Source organism: Chaetodon trifascialis, chromosome 6 (assembly GCF_039877785.1).
Source record: "Chaetodon trifascialis isolate fChaTrf1 chromosome 6, fChaTrf1.hap1, whole genome shotgun sequence".
Taxonomy (NCBI): Eukaryota; Metazoa; Chordata; class Actinopteri; order Chaetodontiformes; family Chaetodontidae; genus Chaetodon; species Chaetodon trifascialis.
Window position 1 is genome coordinate 18,111,844 of NC_092061.1, and position 14,220 is coordinate 18,126,063.

The following is a 14,220-nucleotide window of genomic DNA, read 5'->3' on the forward strand; positions in this document are numbered from 1 at the left end:
TGATGAATAGTGAACGCATAAAACTGTTAAGGTTGAGGTTTTCACCCGTCATTCATGTTATTTTTACCTCGCTGTGTATCTTTAAATATTCTTAATTTGTATCCACATTTGACAAGCTAATGTGATCATGTTGGCCAGGTTTGTGTAGCAAAGGGTATTGCACCTTCCTGGCTGAAATGATGAAATACTCTGTTAAGTGCACATTAATAACCAAGATGAATAATAAACTGATGGATTTATCTACACCTCTACCAGAGGCCGTCTGAATTATATAAACGGTTCTCTTATGGATGCTTTATGTAAATTAAGTTCATACATTTTATCCTGTGTAGATGGTGCTTACAGGACCATGCAGGAGGAACGGGCGCACATCATTTGCACTAAAAGCAAGGGATGCGGGAGAGTCGGAGGATGCGGTCCAGGAGGACGTGTGACACGCAGCAGGGGAGGAGGATGCGGGGTTAAGGTGGGCTCCAAGGTCCGGACTTCGTGTCTGACCGAACTCCTTGTGTCATGAAGACATCCTCAGGGCCGATTTGGATGCTCTAACTGTTTGATAACGAGCTGACACGCTGAACCCCAGCAGCCCTGCAGTCAGCCAGTTGCACGTCCTGCCCCCTGCGTGACTCTCCGATTCAGTCATCCCGGTTACAAAACGGTGATGTAATCCTCCCCTGGTAGAGCGGAGGGAAAAGCTTACTAATAGGACTCCTTTGAATTTTCACCTCCCACGATGTGAGTGCATACAAGGGGGTTAAAGTGATTAGACCTTCAAATGTATCTAAGGTGACAATAAGTGCAGCAATCCTGAAAAATGCACGGACCTTTTTTTTTTTTTTTACATAAGCTATTCTGTAAGTGTAAACATGTGAATAATGAGCGGGTGAACGTTTTTGTAGATGTTTTCTACAGTGTTTTAGATGATGTCTACACATTCTGGTGTGCTTTAGCATTATCTGTGGGGGGCAGTGTTAAGTGGCTTTTTATCATAAACAACATGCAGGACCTGCGCATAGGAAGCTATGCTGTTAATGCTGTCTGTGACGTCTGGAAATAAGCTTTCTCTGATATATCAAGTGTAACGTGAGCAGAACTGCTGGAACTGTCTTTTATAAAGTGTGTGCTATTTATACTAATTAAATATTTCATATGGATTTTTAGCAGTTAATAAAATCTTTGGGAAATAAAATTCTCTGCAGGCGTCCTTATAATCAGACAAAGAGGCACCATTAAAGTGGGCTAAAGTACTTTAATGTCATACTCAAAGACCGCTGCAGTGCATTCTGTATTAAAGTCATACCATTGACTATTTGAATATTATAAAGGAAATGAAGGTTGCAACATGGAAGATGATCAGACATGAGCTCTGTCAATGAAAATGCACTACGCTTGATACAAATCTACAAAATCGTATGCCTGTCATCATAAACAATTACACACTGCACTGTTTACATTCTGGGTAAGTAAAAGTCACACGCCAACTTACATTAATTTCTCAGTATCTAAATAACCTCACCGTTCACTAAGCAAGAACCTTTTTTTTACCTACAGACAGCACAAATGTTTGTACTGATTTCCTACTTAGATCACTCTTTTTTGTTTACATTTTCAAATAAATCTTGCAAAACTTGCAGCTAAATATCAAATAAAAATGATGTTACATACCAATAGTGGAAATGAAAAAGAAAAGATTAACATAGACAGTATACAGATATGACAATATGATAAAGAATACAAAAAACTGTGCCAAATTCACCACAAATAGTGTAAATGCTGCGACTGTTTACATTATCACCACACTAAATCGAAGCCGCATCATGTGTTTGGTGTCAAATAAATTGCTGCTCACATTTAACAGCAGTGGCAAGTTTACATGTACACAAAGGTGTGAGTGTTGCCAGTCCAACTGTAAAACTGGCCAGAGTCCAGCTCTATGTCTCTTAGTGATGCCGTGCTGATCATTCAGTTTGTGCACGTGGCCTCAACCATTAGCTTCATATGCAATCTGAAAATGATGTGACTTACACACGTTCGGCTGCGGCCTTTTCAGATGCCTCTAAAGTTGAAGTCCCCTATGTATTGTGTGTTTACTGCAGTCATGATTATCCTGATTTTCAGAGTTACCACATTAAGATAAACAGAGCGATATGACACACCATTATCTAACTGGCATTACGGCACAATCACATCTTTGCGGGTGCATATGATGAGCTCAGTAGATCTGGAAGTGAGCCGAGGTGGTGCCGTCCTTCCAGCATCGCAGGGTCTCAATGACAGTAGAGCGGCACAGCGGACATGTCCTCTCGCGGTCGAACCACAAGCACAGGCACTCCTCGCAGAACACGTGCTGCAGAGGAACACAATGTACACACGTTTCTTTTCTCGAGTCTGAGGCGTAGAGAACGCTCAGCCTGCACTTGGCAACTCAAAGTTGAAATCTTCTTGAAGGAGTGAACATCACAGGCAATGAAAGATTCGCCCTGCAAGAGCGACTTGTGTCTATGAGTTCAATCGCTGACACTCACCTTTAATCCATCACTTGCATTACCAAATAATAACAATAATGATAGCAGTTTGCATAGGAAACTTTATATAATTTGCTTTGTCAGCACAGCGTGACATCGCTGTTAGGTGTGGTTACAGGTGCAGCTCAGGACACGTCTGACCCCACCCAACCACAGACACCAGTGATCAATCTTCCAACCAGAGAGGACAGTAAAAAACAGCTTTTTAGTTTGTATCTTTTAAGCAGTTTGTATTTATTAAGCTTCTTCTAAGTAGTTTAAAGAGTCCTTACCTGACAGAGAAGAGCTATGGGGTCTCTGAAATCAGCCTGACAGATAGCGCAGACATCACCCGCCTCGCTGCACTGCTGACTGCCTGCTCTCACGCCATAACTCTGGATGAGACAAAAAAAAAAAAAAGAGTTAAATTTGAAGGATTAAGCTCTTCTAGATTTATTCTGAACTCTCTAAGCAAAAACACAAAGTGAAACATATCTCTGAGTGAAATTAGTCTGAATCTGACCTGGGAGCTGCAGAGCATGACCAAGGCCTTCCGTATGGCAGACACACGTCCACAGATGTCAAAGGACTGCGAAACAATAAAGACAAAGCACGGTCAGTTTTTCTTATGAGAACGCCCATTACAAATGTTCACAAGCTGCTTTCGCTATTCTGACTTTGTTTTACTCTCAACTAAACAGTCAGACTCAAAGTGGCAAGCTTTAGTTCTCAAGCCTGTTTCTCCAAACTTTATTCAGCCAGCCTCATGTGACACAACAGCATGACGAGAGTGAATCAACAACCGAGGCAAATCACGCTCATCAGCATACTCCAATATTGTCACACTGCAAATATGGCCTGTCCCTGGAAAACACCTGCTCCACCTCAGCACACACACCCAGGAAAGCGTCAACATTAGCAACTACATCCGCTGAATCACTGTGAGCAAAACAGAACTGGACGATAATTGTCAACACACGCTATACAACACATGACAGTGACAAGCTCACCGTGTAAATAATTCATCAGTGCATCATTCAGAGCTTCATTCATCGCAGTTCCATTTAGTTTCACTATTTCAGCTTCCCATTCGATGTCGTGGCTGACTCGCAACTGACTCACGGCTCCAAAAACTTCTTTTTCCTGAAGTGTCTTGAAGTTTCTTGATGTGAGAGTTCAGTAACTGACCCTGCAGCGACATGTAACTCTGGCTTTTCTGTCTCTTTCACTCCTCCCCTTCTTATTATACAACTATTGCTTTCCATTTGACGCCCCAGAAACAACAGTGTTTAAAAAATCTGTTTCCAGTTCAAGTGAAGATTAAGAGTAACCTGTGAGGACTGCACTTTAGTCGCTTTAGTTTCGTCCACCAGCTTGCCTCAAATAGCAAAGACAGTGGCAATGCACATCTGGAAATCTAATGGTTGGATTTTTTCTTGGTGGACACTCATGGTCCTCAACTGATGAACAGAAATACTCCTGATGATGGTCGGAGCTCGTCAGCATGCTAACATGCTCAAAATGACAATGCTAATAATGTAAACCATGTTCACTTTCTTAGATTAGCGTGGTAGCATGCTAACATTGGCGATATTTGGTAATAAAAATCAAATTTGGACAACTAAAAAGTAATATAAGTATATCTTATCAAAGACGGGTTGCAATGTTTCTGATGCAGAAATCCAAATCTAGTCATCTATATCTGCACAGTAAGTCTTCTTGGTTAATAGTGCTGTAAAAAATCTACTAAATAAAAGACAAAAACTGATTTGATTTTTGCAAAATATTTTGCTACTGGGCCCTGGTTACCTTGCAAAGGCTGTAGATGATGATGAGTGTGGCTCCCAGGAAGTAACTGTTGGACGGGTCTTCTCCCATGATGTACTTGTACCACAGCTGGATGGGCACCAGAGCCCGAAACAGCTGGCTCAGCTCCTCAATCAGCAGGTAGAACTTACCCTGGACAAACACACATAATCACAAAGTGCAGCCCTCTTTAGATGCTTAGTCAAACTTTCTGTCTGTACACAAGTGCCAGTGATTGTGAATGAGGCCACTTTCGAAGACAAAACACCAACAGAAAAAGGGACCTCAGCAGTCTCAGCCCAAGTTTTATCGAAATAAAAACTAGGAAATTGAGACAGAATGTATTCTTTCTTTGATCCACTCACTAACTGTCCAAAAAGCAGAAAGGGCCCAACAGCTCTGGGGCACTCTTCTATCTAGTCAAGAGCAGCGCGGTATTAAAAGCTTAAAACAGCACGCCTCCAGCCCAAACATGGCTGCTGTCCAGAGCGCCGCAGTTTCACAGCAGTACAGGCAATTTCCCCACACTGCGAGGGAAACTGGCAGCGGCTCTTTCCACCTGCTACCCAGTGCCCACATTAAACCCAGCCCTACGGGGGTTTGCTAGCTGCCTTTAAAGGACCTCCGCTCCCCTAAATAATCACAGAGAAGAAATGAACTTCTGAATAAGTCCCCACCGCCACAAAGTGCGTGAAGTCTAATGGGGATGTTTAAAAACAGACCGAAATGAAGGCAGACTTGATTCCCCAACGGCCCCCGTGGCATCCCAGCTCCCATAATGACTTCCAGGATGTTAGCTGACAAAGATTGATGACTGTGGGTAAAAGAGCCACAAGCAGCCAGGTTGGCAGGGGAGGAAGACCTCTGCCAGTGGCTAATTCATCTTCCTTATTGTCCCCTCAGCCTGGTATCCCACAGTGCCCATCACGCCCACGTGAAAACTGTCAAATCTAAAGTTTGGACAGAAGCCAAAAAGTCTGAGTCAGCGCCATAGTCCATATTCACACAGCGGCCATTTTCCTGTGACGTCACGCTCAGGTTGGGAAGCTCAAACGCTGTTATCAAAAAGGACACTGTCGTGCGGATGTGCTCCAGGTTGTACGTCGTATAGACGCAGAGACAACTCGTTATCACAAAAATAAGCACATTTAAGATCTTGGCCTTTCAGAGCTTGTCTTGGTCATTTTTTTCACACTTTTCTGACATTTAGAAACAATTCATCAGTTGATGAAAATGAAAAAAACAATCAGAACGCGCAGCTCTGTTTTGACTGACTGACTTCAACACACTGTTGAACCATTTCCCTGAGCTGCAGCAAGCCTTCAACATTAAATCTCGCTGGAGGCCAACAGAACAGACATGTGGAGCAACACCAACAGAGCAAAAAATAAACCACAGATCAATATTATGAAGCCCGAATTTAGGAACCGCTGCATGTGCCGAAAGACACGGAGAGAACCTCTTGTACAACAGTGAAAACACTTCCACAGGCTGCAGACAGGAGCCCTGTCAGACTTTAAAACAAAGCCATCATGGAACCTGTGCACGCGTGCCTGCCATCACTTGTGCAGACTCGTGCTGACTGCGGTGATTATGTGGCATCATTAGTGTATCCGTGGATGGATGCAGTAATGAAGCTGATCATGTGATTGTGTGGAGGTCAGAGTATACGCCACTGTTTGGCCTCTGTGAACCAGCAACAGTGATGATACAATCTGGGATTCCCTAAAAACCAACATGTTCAAATTCAGTGTGTGTGTGTGTGTGTGTGCGGTACATCCGCGTGTGTCAGTGGAGGGTACAGGTAATGGTCCAGCTCCAGGGAGGGATGACCTCACCCGTGCAACCCCCTCGAGGGCAAATGAGCTCAGTTGCTGGCTGCCGTGGTTCTGATAGGCCTGTAGGTCTGTTTATCAGTGGAAAATTCAATCCTAATACTTTGTAAACCCCCTCCTCCTCCCACCATCCAACACACAAACACACAGCAGGAATATGAGCTGCCCGGTATGGAAATCAAAGTCTATCTGTGTCTGTGTGTGCGTTTGCAGTCATATTCCATCGCCTCAGGTCAGACTAACCACACACACACACACACACACACACACACACACACACACACACACACACACACACACACACACACACACACACACACACACCCATGTGCACAGGCTCACCTAAGGAGTACCGTTTAAAACCTTATGAATACAAAACAGTTTCACACTGTGACCCTTGAGCGCTTTCTTCACTCTGTGGAGTATTTCATCATCGTTCAGCAAATTTTCTTTTTGAAATTAACAGCAAAGTTTCACAACTTTGACAGTGAACTTCCTGCAACTCACTGATTGTCTACACCGTGTTATGGATGAGTGCAAATAAAACTCTGATTAGATGCCTTTCAAGGAGATTTCCCTGGTGGACACGTTCAGCAACGCGTTTAAAGGACAAATCCAACACGTCTATGAGTTGCAGCCATATTAGCGAACTGATTTGTTAGTCACTTTTTATAAAAAGGTTAAACGTTGGTCCTTTGAGTATTTGACATGAACAGGTTTGGCAAAAAGCTGTAAGCATTCATTGCAGTTTGAGAAAACGTTAAATGCGCATCACAACTAAAGCTGCAGCAACAACAGAGGGACAACAATTTTTATAATTATCATCATTTAAATTGCTTGATTATTAATGTTTTGTAAGACTGTTGTGAACTACAACAGTCCAAAACTCAAAGAAGGTTTTTGCATCTTGCTTTTTGATTTAAAATAAATAATAAATAAATGAAAATCCACTAATTGATCTGTCACTTCACACATAATTGAGGGGAAAAAGGATGTTACCATGCCTTTAACTGTGTGTGGAGATCATTAAATCTAAGTTAGTTAGAATTTGTGGATACAGTGTAAACTGCAGTGTGCCATGAAAAATGAATCTGTACCAAAGGTCAGAGGAATAAATGTGCATTTCTTACTCTGGATTTGAAGGCGAGAAGAATCTTGGGCAAGAAGAGGACAAAGCATTTCAGGCCGATGGTAAAGTACTTCAGGACAAAGTCAGTGATGCCCACCACCCAGATCAGATCAAAGAAGTCAAAGCTGTTGAGGTTGGGCTTGGCAAATATGAGGCTAGAAGAAATAGAAACAGCATCCAGGTGAATTGTTCTCAGGAGGTCTACTGTTTTCACCGGGGATGGGAAAAATGACAAGCGACAGCAAGGCAAATGTCGAATGGAAAAACACAAAAAACAAACTGAAAGTACTCACAGGACAAGACCAGACAAGAACAGGAGGCCTCCCTAAAGGAAATAAAAGGAAGTAAAAGGAAAATGACTCACACAACACAAAGTGAATGGGAAAAACAAAATATAAAAAGTCAACGCAAAAACACAAGATGGCGGCAAAAAAAAAAAAAAACACACAGCTATTATTAAAACACCTGCGTGTACACTACCTGTTGTGCAGCTCCTCATGGCTAAATGTGTAGTAGATATACACTATGTTCCCTGCGAGGAACATGACGATCCACAGAGCAACGATTACAGAACGTTCCTCCTGGAAGCATAAAAGGAACACACAGATATTTTTATAACACATTTCTTCACATCTCAACTGTAATTTAATACCAGCTCATATTTACTTATGAGCGAAAGGGCAAGTAACACACGTATAAAGAGATCCGTCTGCCTATTAGCAGGTTCAGCTCATAGCAAGATTCATAATGGTGAGATGTGAATCTTGTGATTTCTCTGAGTAAAATATTGTACCACATTGTATTACAAAATAACAGAACTACAGGTTTATCATCTTTTTAAACACTTAAATAACTGTATAAAAAATGCTTACTTTTTTTTTTTTATAACAGTCAACAAACCCTATGAAAATACCAAAACTACCAAGTTTTGCCTGTGCATCCAAAGCCTGATACACTGAGCTACACTGTCTAAAAGCTGTTGAAAACACATCATTGAGCCACACTGTTGCACTGGGTCATATGTCCTTCACTGTAGTTTACTTGGAGTCAATCTAACACACGGTGCCACTGCTCTAAATACTCACCGGTGCACTGTATGGGTCTTAAAAATGTCAATTATATAATTAATGTTCATATCAACGTGCAATATCTGTATTGTTTGTTCATATTTCATTATTTCTTGTTTACATAGTTTATATTGTTTGGTTTGATATTCAATGTCCTTTTTACTGATGCCCTCTATGTTTGCTATCCACTTTTGCTGCTGTAATACCTGAAATTTCCCCACTGTGGGACTAATAAAAGTATATCTTATTTTATCTTTTATCTTAATCTGCAGCTGAAAACAGTTCCCCAGAAAAAGGCAGCATTTACTCGCATGTGTGAAAAGCTTGAATTTGATCTGTCTATGGATTAAGCTAAAAATATCAGATGCTGGCATTGTTTAAAAACCTGTATCAGCACAGCAGTTAATAAACTGTAGATCTTTACCCGTAATGACACTTGATACCTAAAGGTGGAATTGGCATAGGCGAATGTGCTGGCCATGCCCACACACACAGCAATACCTGCAGGAGAGACGTGCAACAGTATCACTAAACCAGACCTTATGCTGTTAATGATTCTTTGTTGTAAGTAGAGCACTATTACACAATGTTAGCTGCACTGTTACTCAAAAAACTGGCATACCGAGTTTATGCTGAAAGCAGACTTTAGCCAGCAGAATGAGGATGAAGGGGAAGCCCCTCTGCAGCCATGTGACCACTGCCTTCAACTCAGACAGGGCTGGTGCTGGGGTGGACGGGTCTTCCTGGGCCTCCTCTCTGGAGCTGTGCCTCTCCGAGGCGGCCGCCGTGGTGGCCTGCTGGAGCAGAGAGGAGGTCCTGTGTTGCAGGGGGTGGTGATGAAGGTGGTGGTGGTGATGGTGGTGCTGGGGTGGCCGAGGGAGAAAAGGTCCACCCTCTGTGCGGTGGGGGCCCCCTTCTTCTCTCGACGATGCAGTCATCTGGATAAAAACTTCAGGGGGAGAGCCCAGGACTAAGCCAGCAGCCTGGAACTGGGCAGAGGAGACAGAGCTGGAGGGGACACCCACCAGGCCAGAGAAGATTTGCTGGGGTGACGCAGGCGAGTCGGGCTTCAGGCAGTCAAACACACCACCCTCATCCAGGCTGCTCTCTGATCCAAGGGTTTGGCTTCGGCTCCTGAGTGGGGAAAAAGGCAGAATGCAAGAAAGCTAAAAGCCTTGGAGATGCTTTATTTTTCCTACCGTTCCTAGTATATTCTCTTAACATGTAATACGTTGTTGTGTTGTCATGTATGAGTGTATGTATGGTTAGAGGAGACTAGTTAATATTGCATATAAACATTAGCTTTCCCCCCACCAAAACATGTGACTATCACAGGTCACTCTGAAGATAAAATGTGCTGCAGTGTAACAAATTGAATGCTGGTCTGACTTCTCCCCATACGTTTGCATTTGGGAGCTGCTTGTGACCTATATTTAGCTGTATAGTGTATGAAGACAATACACAAGCAAAGGGATGCTTCTGAGGGCTATTCTTCCTACCTTTCAGAGGGCATGCCATCCGTGTTGCTGCTGTGTCTCCTCTGCATGGCATACCGCTCATCACCACATGGTCCAGCCCTGCAAATGCAAATCAACATCAATAGTCTGACTGACAGACAGGCCGCCGGCTTACAGCTTATATCTTCATCTATTGATCTCTGTGTGTGTTTCAGGTGTTAGACATGCGTCCGTAGGCTGCATAACAATGTGGACGAAGTTACCTGAATCAGTTCAGCGAATTGCCCCTCGGCTCTAGTCATATTTAGTGTCAGGTTAGCTGGATTGTTATCGCTGCAAAAGATGCTCCGACCGTCCGGCTCGAAAAAAACTTCCTGTATAACGTCACCGATGGCGCCTATCAGCCAATCAGCGTCCTCCTCCCCACCCCACTACATCCGTGTTGGAAATTTGTTTTTCCCAAGGCAGATGTCAATTTTCGCTGGATAAATATCACCGTTGAATGTTGGTAGACGCAATGCTGAATATTACAGAATCGTTGTCGTCAAAAAGGATGAAAGTGCGACACTAGACTGCATCATAGTGGTTAATTTTTTTTAATGTGTGTGTGTAGTTCATATAAGACAGAAAGCTAATGCTAATGACAGCTAGCTAGCAGGGTAACAAAGCTGTCTTTAATGATGAAATGTCGTTAGCTTGCGTACTCACCAGTGAACTGCTTTGAGCCGTTTGAAACCATAATTCATATTTACAGCCGTTGTCCGTTTAGCGTAATTGCGAATCAGCTGCCTAACTCAGCAGCATGGGTTAGCTAATGCGGCTGTCCTGACTGACAATAAAACGTCTTCTCTCTTTGGTAGCTTCTGTGTTTGTCTCATTTTGCTGCGTGATAAAACTAGCTAACGTCAGTGTACAGAGCCAGTTTTGCTCGGTGTTACAGTTTTTGAGTCGGTCATAGTCGCGTAGGCATACATCAGCACATAGTCCTGACTAATACGTCAGTCAGGGAATTGATACCCGTGGACGTTTGATGTTGTGGACGGACACTGACACCGACGTCTCCCCAAGAAAGCCATGCTATGATGGTGCTACGGCGATTACTGAGAAAGCGCTGGGTGCTGGGAGTAGTCTTCGGACTGTCTCTCATCTACTTTCTCACCAGCACACTAAAACAGGTACAGACAGTAAAGCAAATGGTCATATCTTCTGCACTAGGTGTGGATAATCAGCATAAGATCCTTGATGTATGTGTTTTAAATGACAAGTGTAATGTTATGCCTCATGGCATGTCTGTCTTTGTCTCACAGAAGAAATCACCTGACACCTAAAGGTGCTAAAAATCCCTTGAATCCAATATTGCCTTAAAGCAGCCCTGCTCACTGACTTGAAATGTCGCCCTCAATGGCTTAATACATGAGCGAACAAAATCTCTGCAGATGTATTTAGTATTACTACAAAAGGGGAACTTCTCAGCATTTGAACAAATCTCAGTTTCCAGCCTGACTGTATTTTCCCACTTTTTACATCATGATACTGTCAGACCCTGTTCTGAGCTTTGGTGAGCTGTCCTTTGATGGTTGCTGGATGGCATTTCATGACCTCCTGTGTGAACTTTGCAGGAGGAGCGGACCATACGGGACCGCACACTCTTAGAGGTTAGAGATTCAGACCATCGCATCCCCTGGAAAGTCCGTTTCAACCTGGGAAACAGCAGCCGACAGATCACTCAGTGCAGAAACTCCATCCAGGGCAAGACTCTGCTCACAGACGAACTTGGTGAGTAATGCAGCCATTACTCACCACCATACGGAGACGATAACGCAAGCTCCACGGGACTGTTGCCTTTAATCAACGTATATGCTTATCTGTGTTAATGTTTCACAGGTTATGTCTGCGAGAGAAAAGACCTGTTGGTTAATGGCTGCTGTAACGTCAATGCTCCCAGCAGCAGACAGTACATCTGCAAAAGCTGCCTGGCCAACGGCTGCTGTAGCATCTATGAGTATTGCGTGTCTTGTTGCCTCCAGCCTGATAAGGTAATCTGTCATATCAAGGATGTTAAGGGGCTTGGGGTATTACTGTCGTCACACAAAGTGCTGTCCAAATGCTGCATCTGCTGCATGCATACATTTTGATCGATGATCCTGAAATGCAAGAATTCAGACACTGTATATGTTTCAAATTTGAATACTGATTTTGAATTTTGCTCATAATGGTGACAGTGAGGGACAGAAAAAAGATGCAAAAAATGAACAGATTGAAATCTGCACTTGCTATGCTCACTCTCTTATCTGTGCACTCTTCTGCAGCAACCTCTCCTTGAGCGCTTCCTGAATCGTGCCGCTGAAGGCTTCCAGAATCTCTTCACTGCTGTGGAGGATCACTTTGAGCTGTGCCTGGCCAAGTGTAGGACCTCATCACAAGTATGTCATGAGATAGATCAGAATGGAGACGATCAACTCTGACAGACACCAGTCCTAACTCTATAGATACACAATAAGTCTAAAGCCTATCTGCTTGCATGATTGGTGCAAATGGTTTTGTCACAGATTTTCGCCACAAGTAAATTCAATATTCACTCAGCTGCTGAATCTAGATAGAAATGCATTATTTTTTAGGTGAGAAACGCTTCACTTCTCGTTTTCTTTGTCAATGTGTTGAATTTTTTGAGCAGTAAAAATAACAAATAAATACCTGAATGTATTAACTTTTTTTTTTTGTTCCTCTGATGCAGAGTGTTCAACATGAGAACACCTACCGAAACCCTCAAGCGAAGTACTGCTACGGAGAGAGCCCCCCAGAGCTCCTTCCTGTATGAAATATCCTCTCGGGTTTAGGACATAGAGGAACAGCAGCAGTGGGCCAGTAAAGCGTCCCTGTTTGGACATCTAAGGTTGTTTGGAGTAGAGACTCTCTGCGAATAAAGTGCCGTCTTGGACAGTTTTGCATTATAGTGACAAAGAGGTGGAGACACCCACAACCAACCTCTAAATGGACAAATGCTGTATGTGATTTGATTATTTACACTTCATAAGTGCATAGAATGCTTCATACATTCATCCATGATGATCATCAGGTCTACATAGCAGGCAGCTCATCCATCAGAATCCGCTTCACATCAGTTCATGACATAAAATAGGCTTCATTTTAAAAGAAGGCAACAGCTGTTTTGTGCTTTGTTGAATATTTTAACAGCAAAGAATGTGTCAGTACTTTGGTGTATAGTGCATGCATATGAAACTGCTATTTAATAAAAGTAACTGTGAAATGAGCTGGGTTATAAGTTTATGCTTTTTATGAATGGTGACATTCAGGATAGTGGCTTTGCTGTTTTTATGAACTTTCTGTCACAGGTGTATTGTCAAAAGAAAATCATGTGTTTTAAAGCTTGCTAAAGAAAACTAATGTGTTTAAAGGAAATAGCACTGTATGATCAAGCAGCACCAAGGGAACTTGAGATCACCATTTTATTTAATTAGCCAAAATGAGCATGACATTAATGGAACTAGTGCACAAATAGAAGGTGTTAAAACATTCAAAAAGCTGTGATAAAAGCATTTGAGTTTCATGAAGAATATCCACAATCGTTTTAAATGTGTTGGGAAGTATGGAAACGTCCATGTTCTGTAAAGTATGAAAAGTTCTGGGGCTTTGCTAACTTTAAACATGCAGACTCATTTGAAACTCATCCGGACCCACAAAACATCAGAACTTGTATTAAATACTAATTGCTCACTTAATTTGAGGAGGACAGGGGCCACATTAATCTTTGTTCCAGTGTTGTTCTCTTGCATTGCTTTGATGGGAGTGTGACAGACTGATCTGCCTCACCATGCACTGTCCATCTGTCCACAAATTTCACCGTGGAATATGCTGATTGGAGTCCAAACTCGTGGCTCTCTGAAGGTGAGCCTCATCAGCTTCTCTTTCCACCTCAGGCAACATGGCCCGCTCACAGGGGATAGATGGCCAGAGCAAAACAATTAATCATTGTGAACGCTGAGAAAACAAACTGTCATAATTAAGAAATGCAGCCTATTAGAGCCCCTTTTCATTTGCCTCTTAGGCAAGTTGATTAATTGCTGTCACATGGGGACAATGTCATTCGCTGAAAAGTATCAAGTCTTATTGGAACAGAGCATTTCAGCTTTAAAATAGTTAAAATAGTTTAAAATAGACAAATAGATTGACATCTTGGGAAATACATTTGCCGTGTTAATGAGTTTGAGAGGAAGACTGATACCACTCTTATGTTACGTTCATATCTGTGAAGTCAATATGATCTTAGCTTAGCATAAAGACTCAAGGATATTTAATTTTTCTGGTTTATGTGACTTTTTTTATATTTTAGTTAGTGCTGTCAAAAATATCGCGTCATTAACGCATTAACGCAAATCAATTTTAACGGCGTCATTGTTTTTT

General features: G+C 42.5%; 2 protein-coding genes across 3 annotated transcripts; one reads left to right on the forward strand and one right to left on the reverse strand.

Moving 5' to 3' along the window:
* Positions 1 to 1,219: 1,219 nt before the first annotated feature.
* rnft2 (ring finger protein, transmembrane 2) lies at positions 1,220 to 10,752 on the reverse strand. Of its 2 annotated transcripts, none has more exons than XM_070965482.1 (10): positions 10,507 to 10,752; positions 9,841 to 9,918; positions 8,964 to 9,475; positions 8,766 to 8,842; positions 7,755 to 7,855; positions 7,276 to 7,429; positions 4,314 to 4,463; positions 3,028 to 3,093; positions 2,798 to 2,899; positions 1,220 to 2,347 (listed from the first exon to the last, which is right to left on the reverse strand). In XM_070965482.1, exons 1-10 carry the CDS (start codon positions 10,542 to 10,544, stop codon positions 2,213 to 2,215), a joined length of 1,413 nt encoding a protein of 470 aa, XP_070821583.1. In that variant the 5' UTR covers positions 10,545 to 10,752; the 3' UTR covers positions 1,220 to 2,212. The 2 variants fall into 2 exon arrangements, with proteins under 2 accessions (XP_070821583.1, XP_070821584.1); XM_070965483.1 differs by lacking the exon at positions 10,507 to 10,752 and adding an exon at positions 10,062 to 10,189 and having other exon boundaries at positions 1,231 to 2,347.
* An 18-nt stretch (positions 10,753 to 10,770) lies between these two features.
* spring1 (SREBF pathway regulator in golgi 1) lies at positions 10,771 to 13,069 on the forward strand. The gene is made up of 5 exons (XM_070965485.1): positions 10,771 to 10,973; positions 11,418 to 11,574; positions 11,683 to 11,834; positions 12,108 to 12,221; positions 12,533 to 13,069. The coding sequence occupies exons 1-5, from the start codon at positions 10,878 to 10,880 to the stop codon at positions 12,614 to 12,616; spliced, it is 603 nt and encodes a 200-aa protein (XP_070821586.1). The 5' UTR covers positions 10,771 to 10,877; the 3' UTR covers positions 12,617 to 13,069.
* Positions 13,070 to 14,220: the final 1,151 nt, after the last annotated feature.

Excerpts from the sequence above, each read along its gene's own strand:
- spring1 (XM_070965485.1), top strand. The coding sequence starts at position 10,878 with ATGATGGTGCTACGGCGATTACTGAGAAAGCGCTGGGTGCTGGGAGTA. Across the intron at positions 11,575-11,682 it reads TCTGCTCACAGACGAACTTG|GTTATGTCTGCGAGAGAAAA; the intron begins GTGAGTAATGCA and ends AATGTTTCACAG. Across the intron at positions 11,835-12,107 it reads GTTGCCTCCAGCCTGATAAG|CAACCTCTCCTTGAGCGCTT; the intron begins GTAATCTGTCAT and ends ACTCTTCTGCAG.
- rnft2 (XM_070965482.1), bottom strand. The coding sequence starts at position 10,544 with ATGAATTATGGTTTCAAACGGCTCAAAGCAGTTCACTG. Across the intron at positions 3,094-4,313 it reads TCATCTACAGCCTTTGCAAG|TCCTTTGACATCTGTGGACG; the intron begins GTAACCAGGGCC and ends ATTGTTTCGCAG. Across the intron at positions 2,900-3,027 it reads TCATGCTCTGCAGCTCCCAG|AGTTATGGCGTGAGAGCAGG; the intron begins GTCAGATTCAGA and ends TGTCTCATCCAG.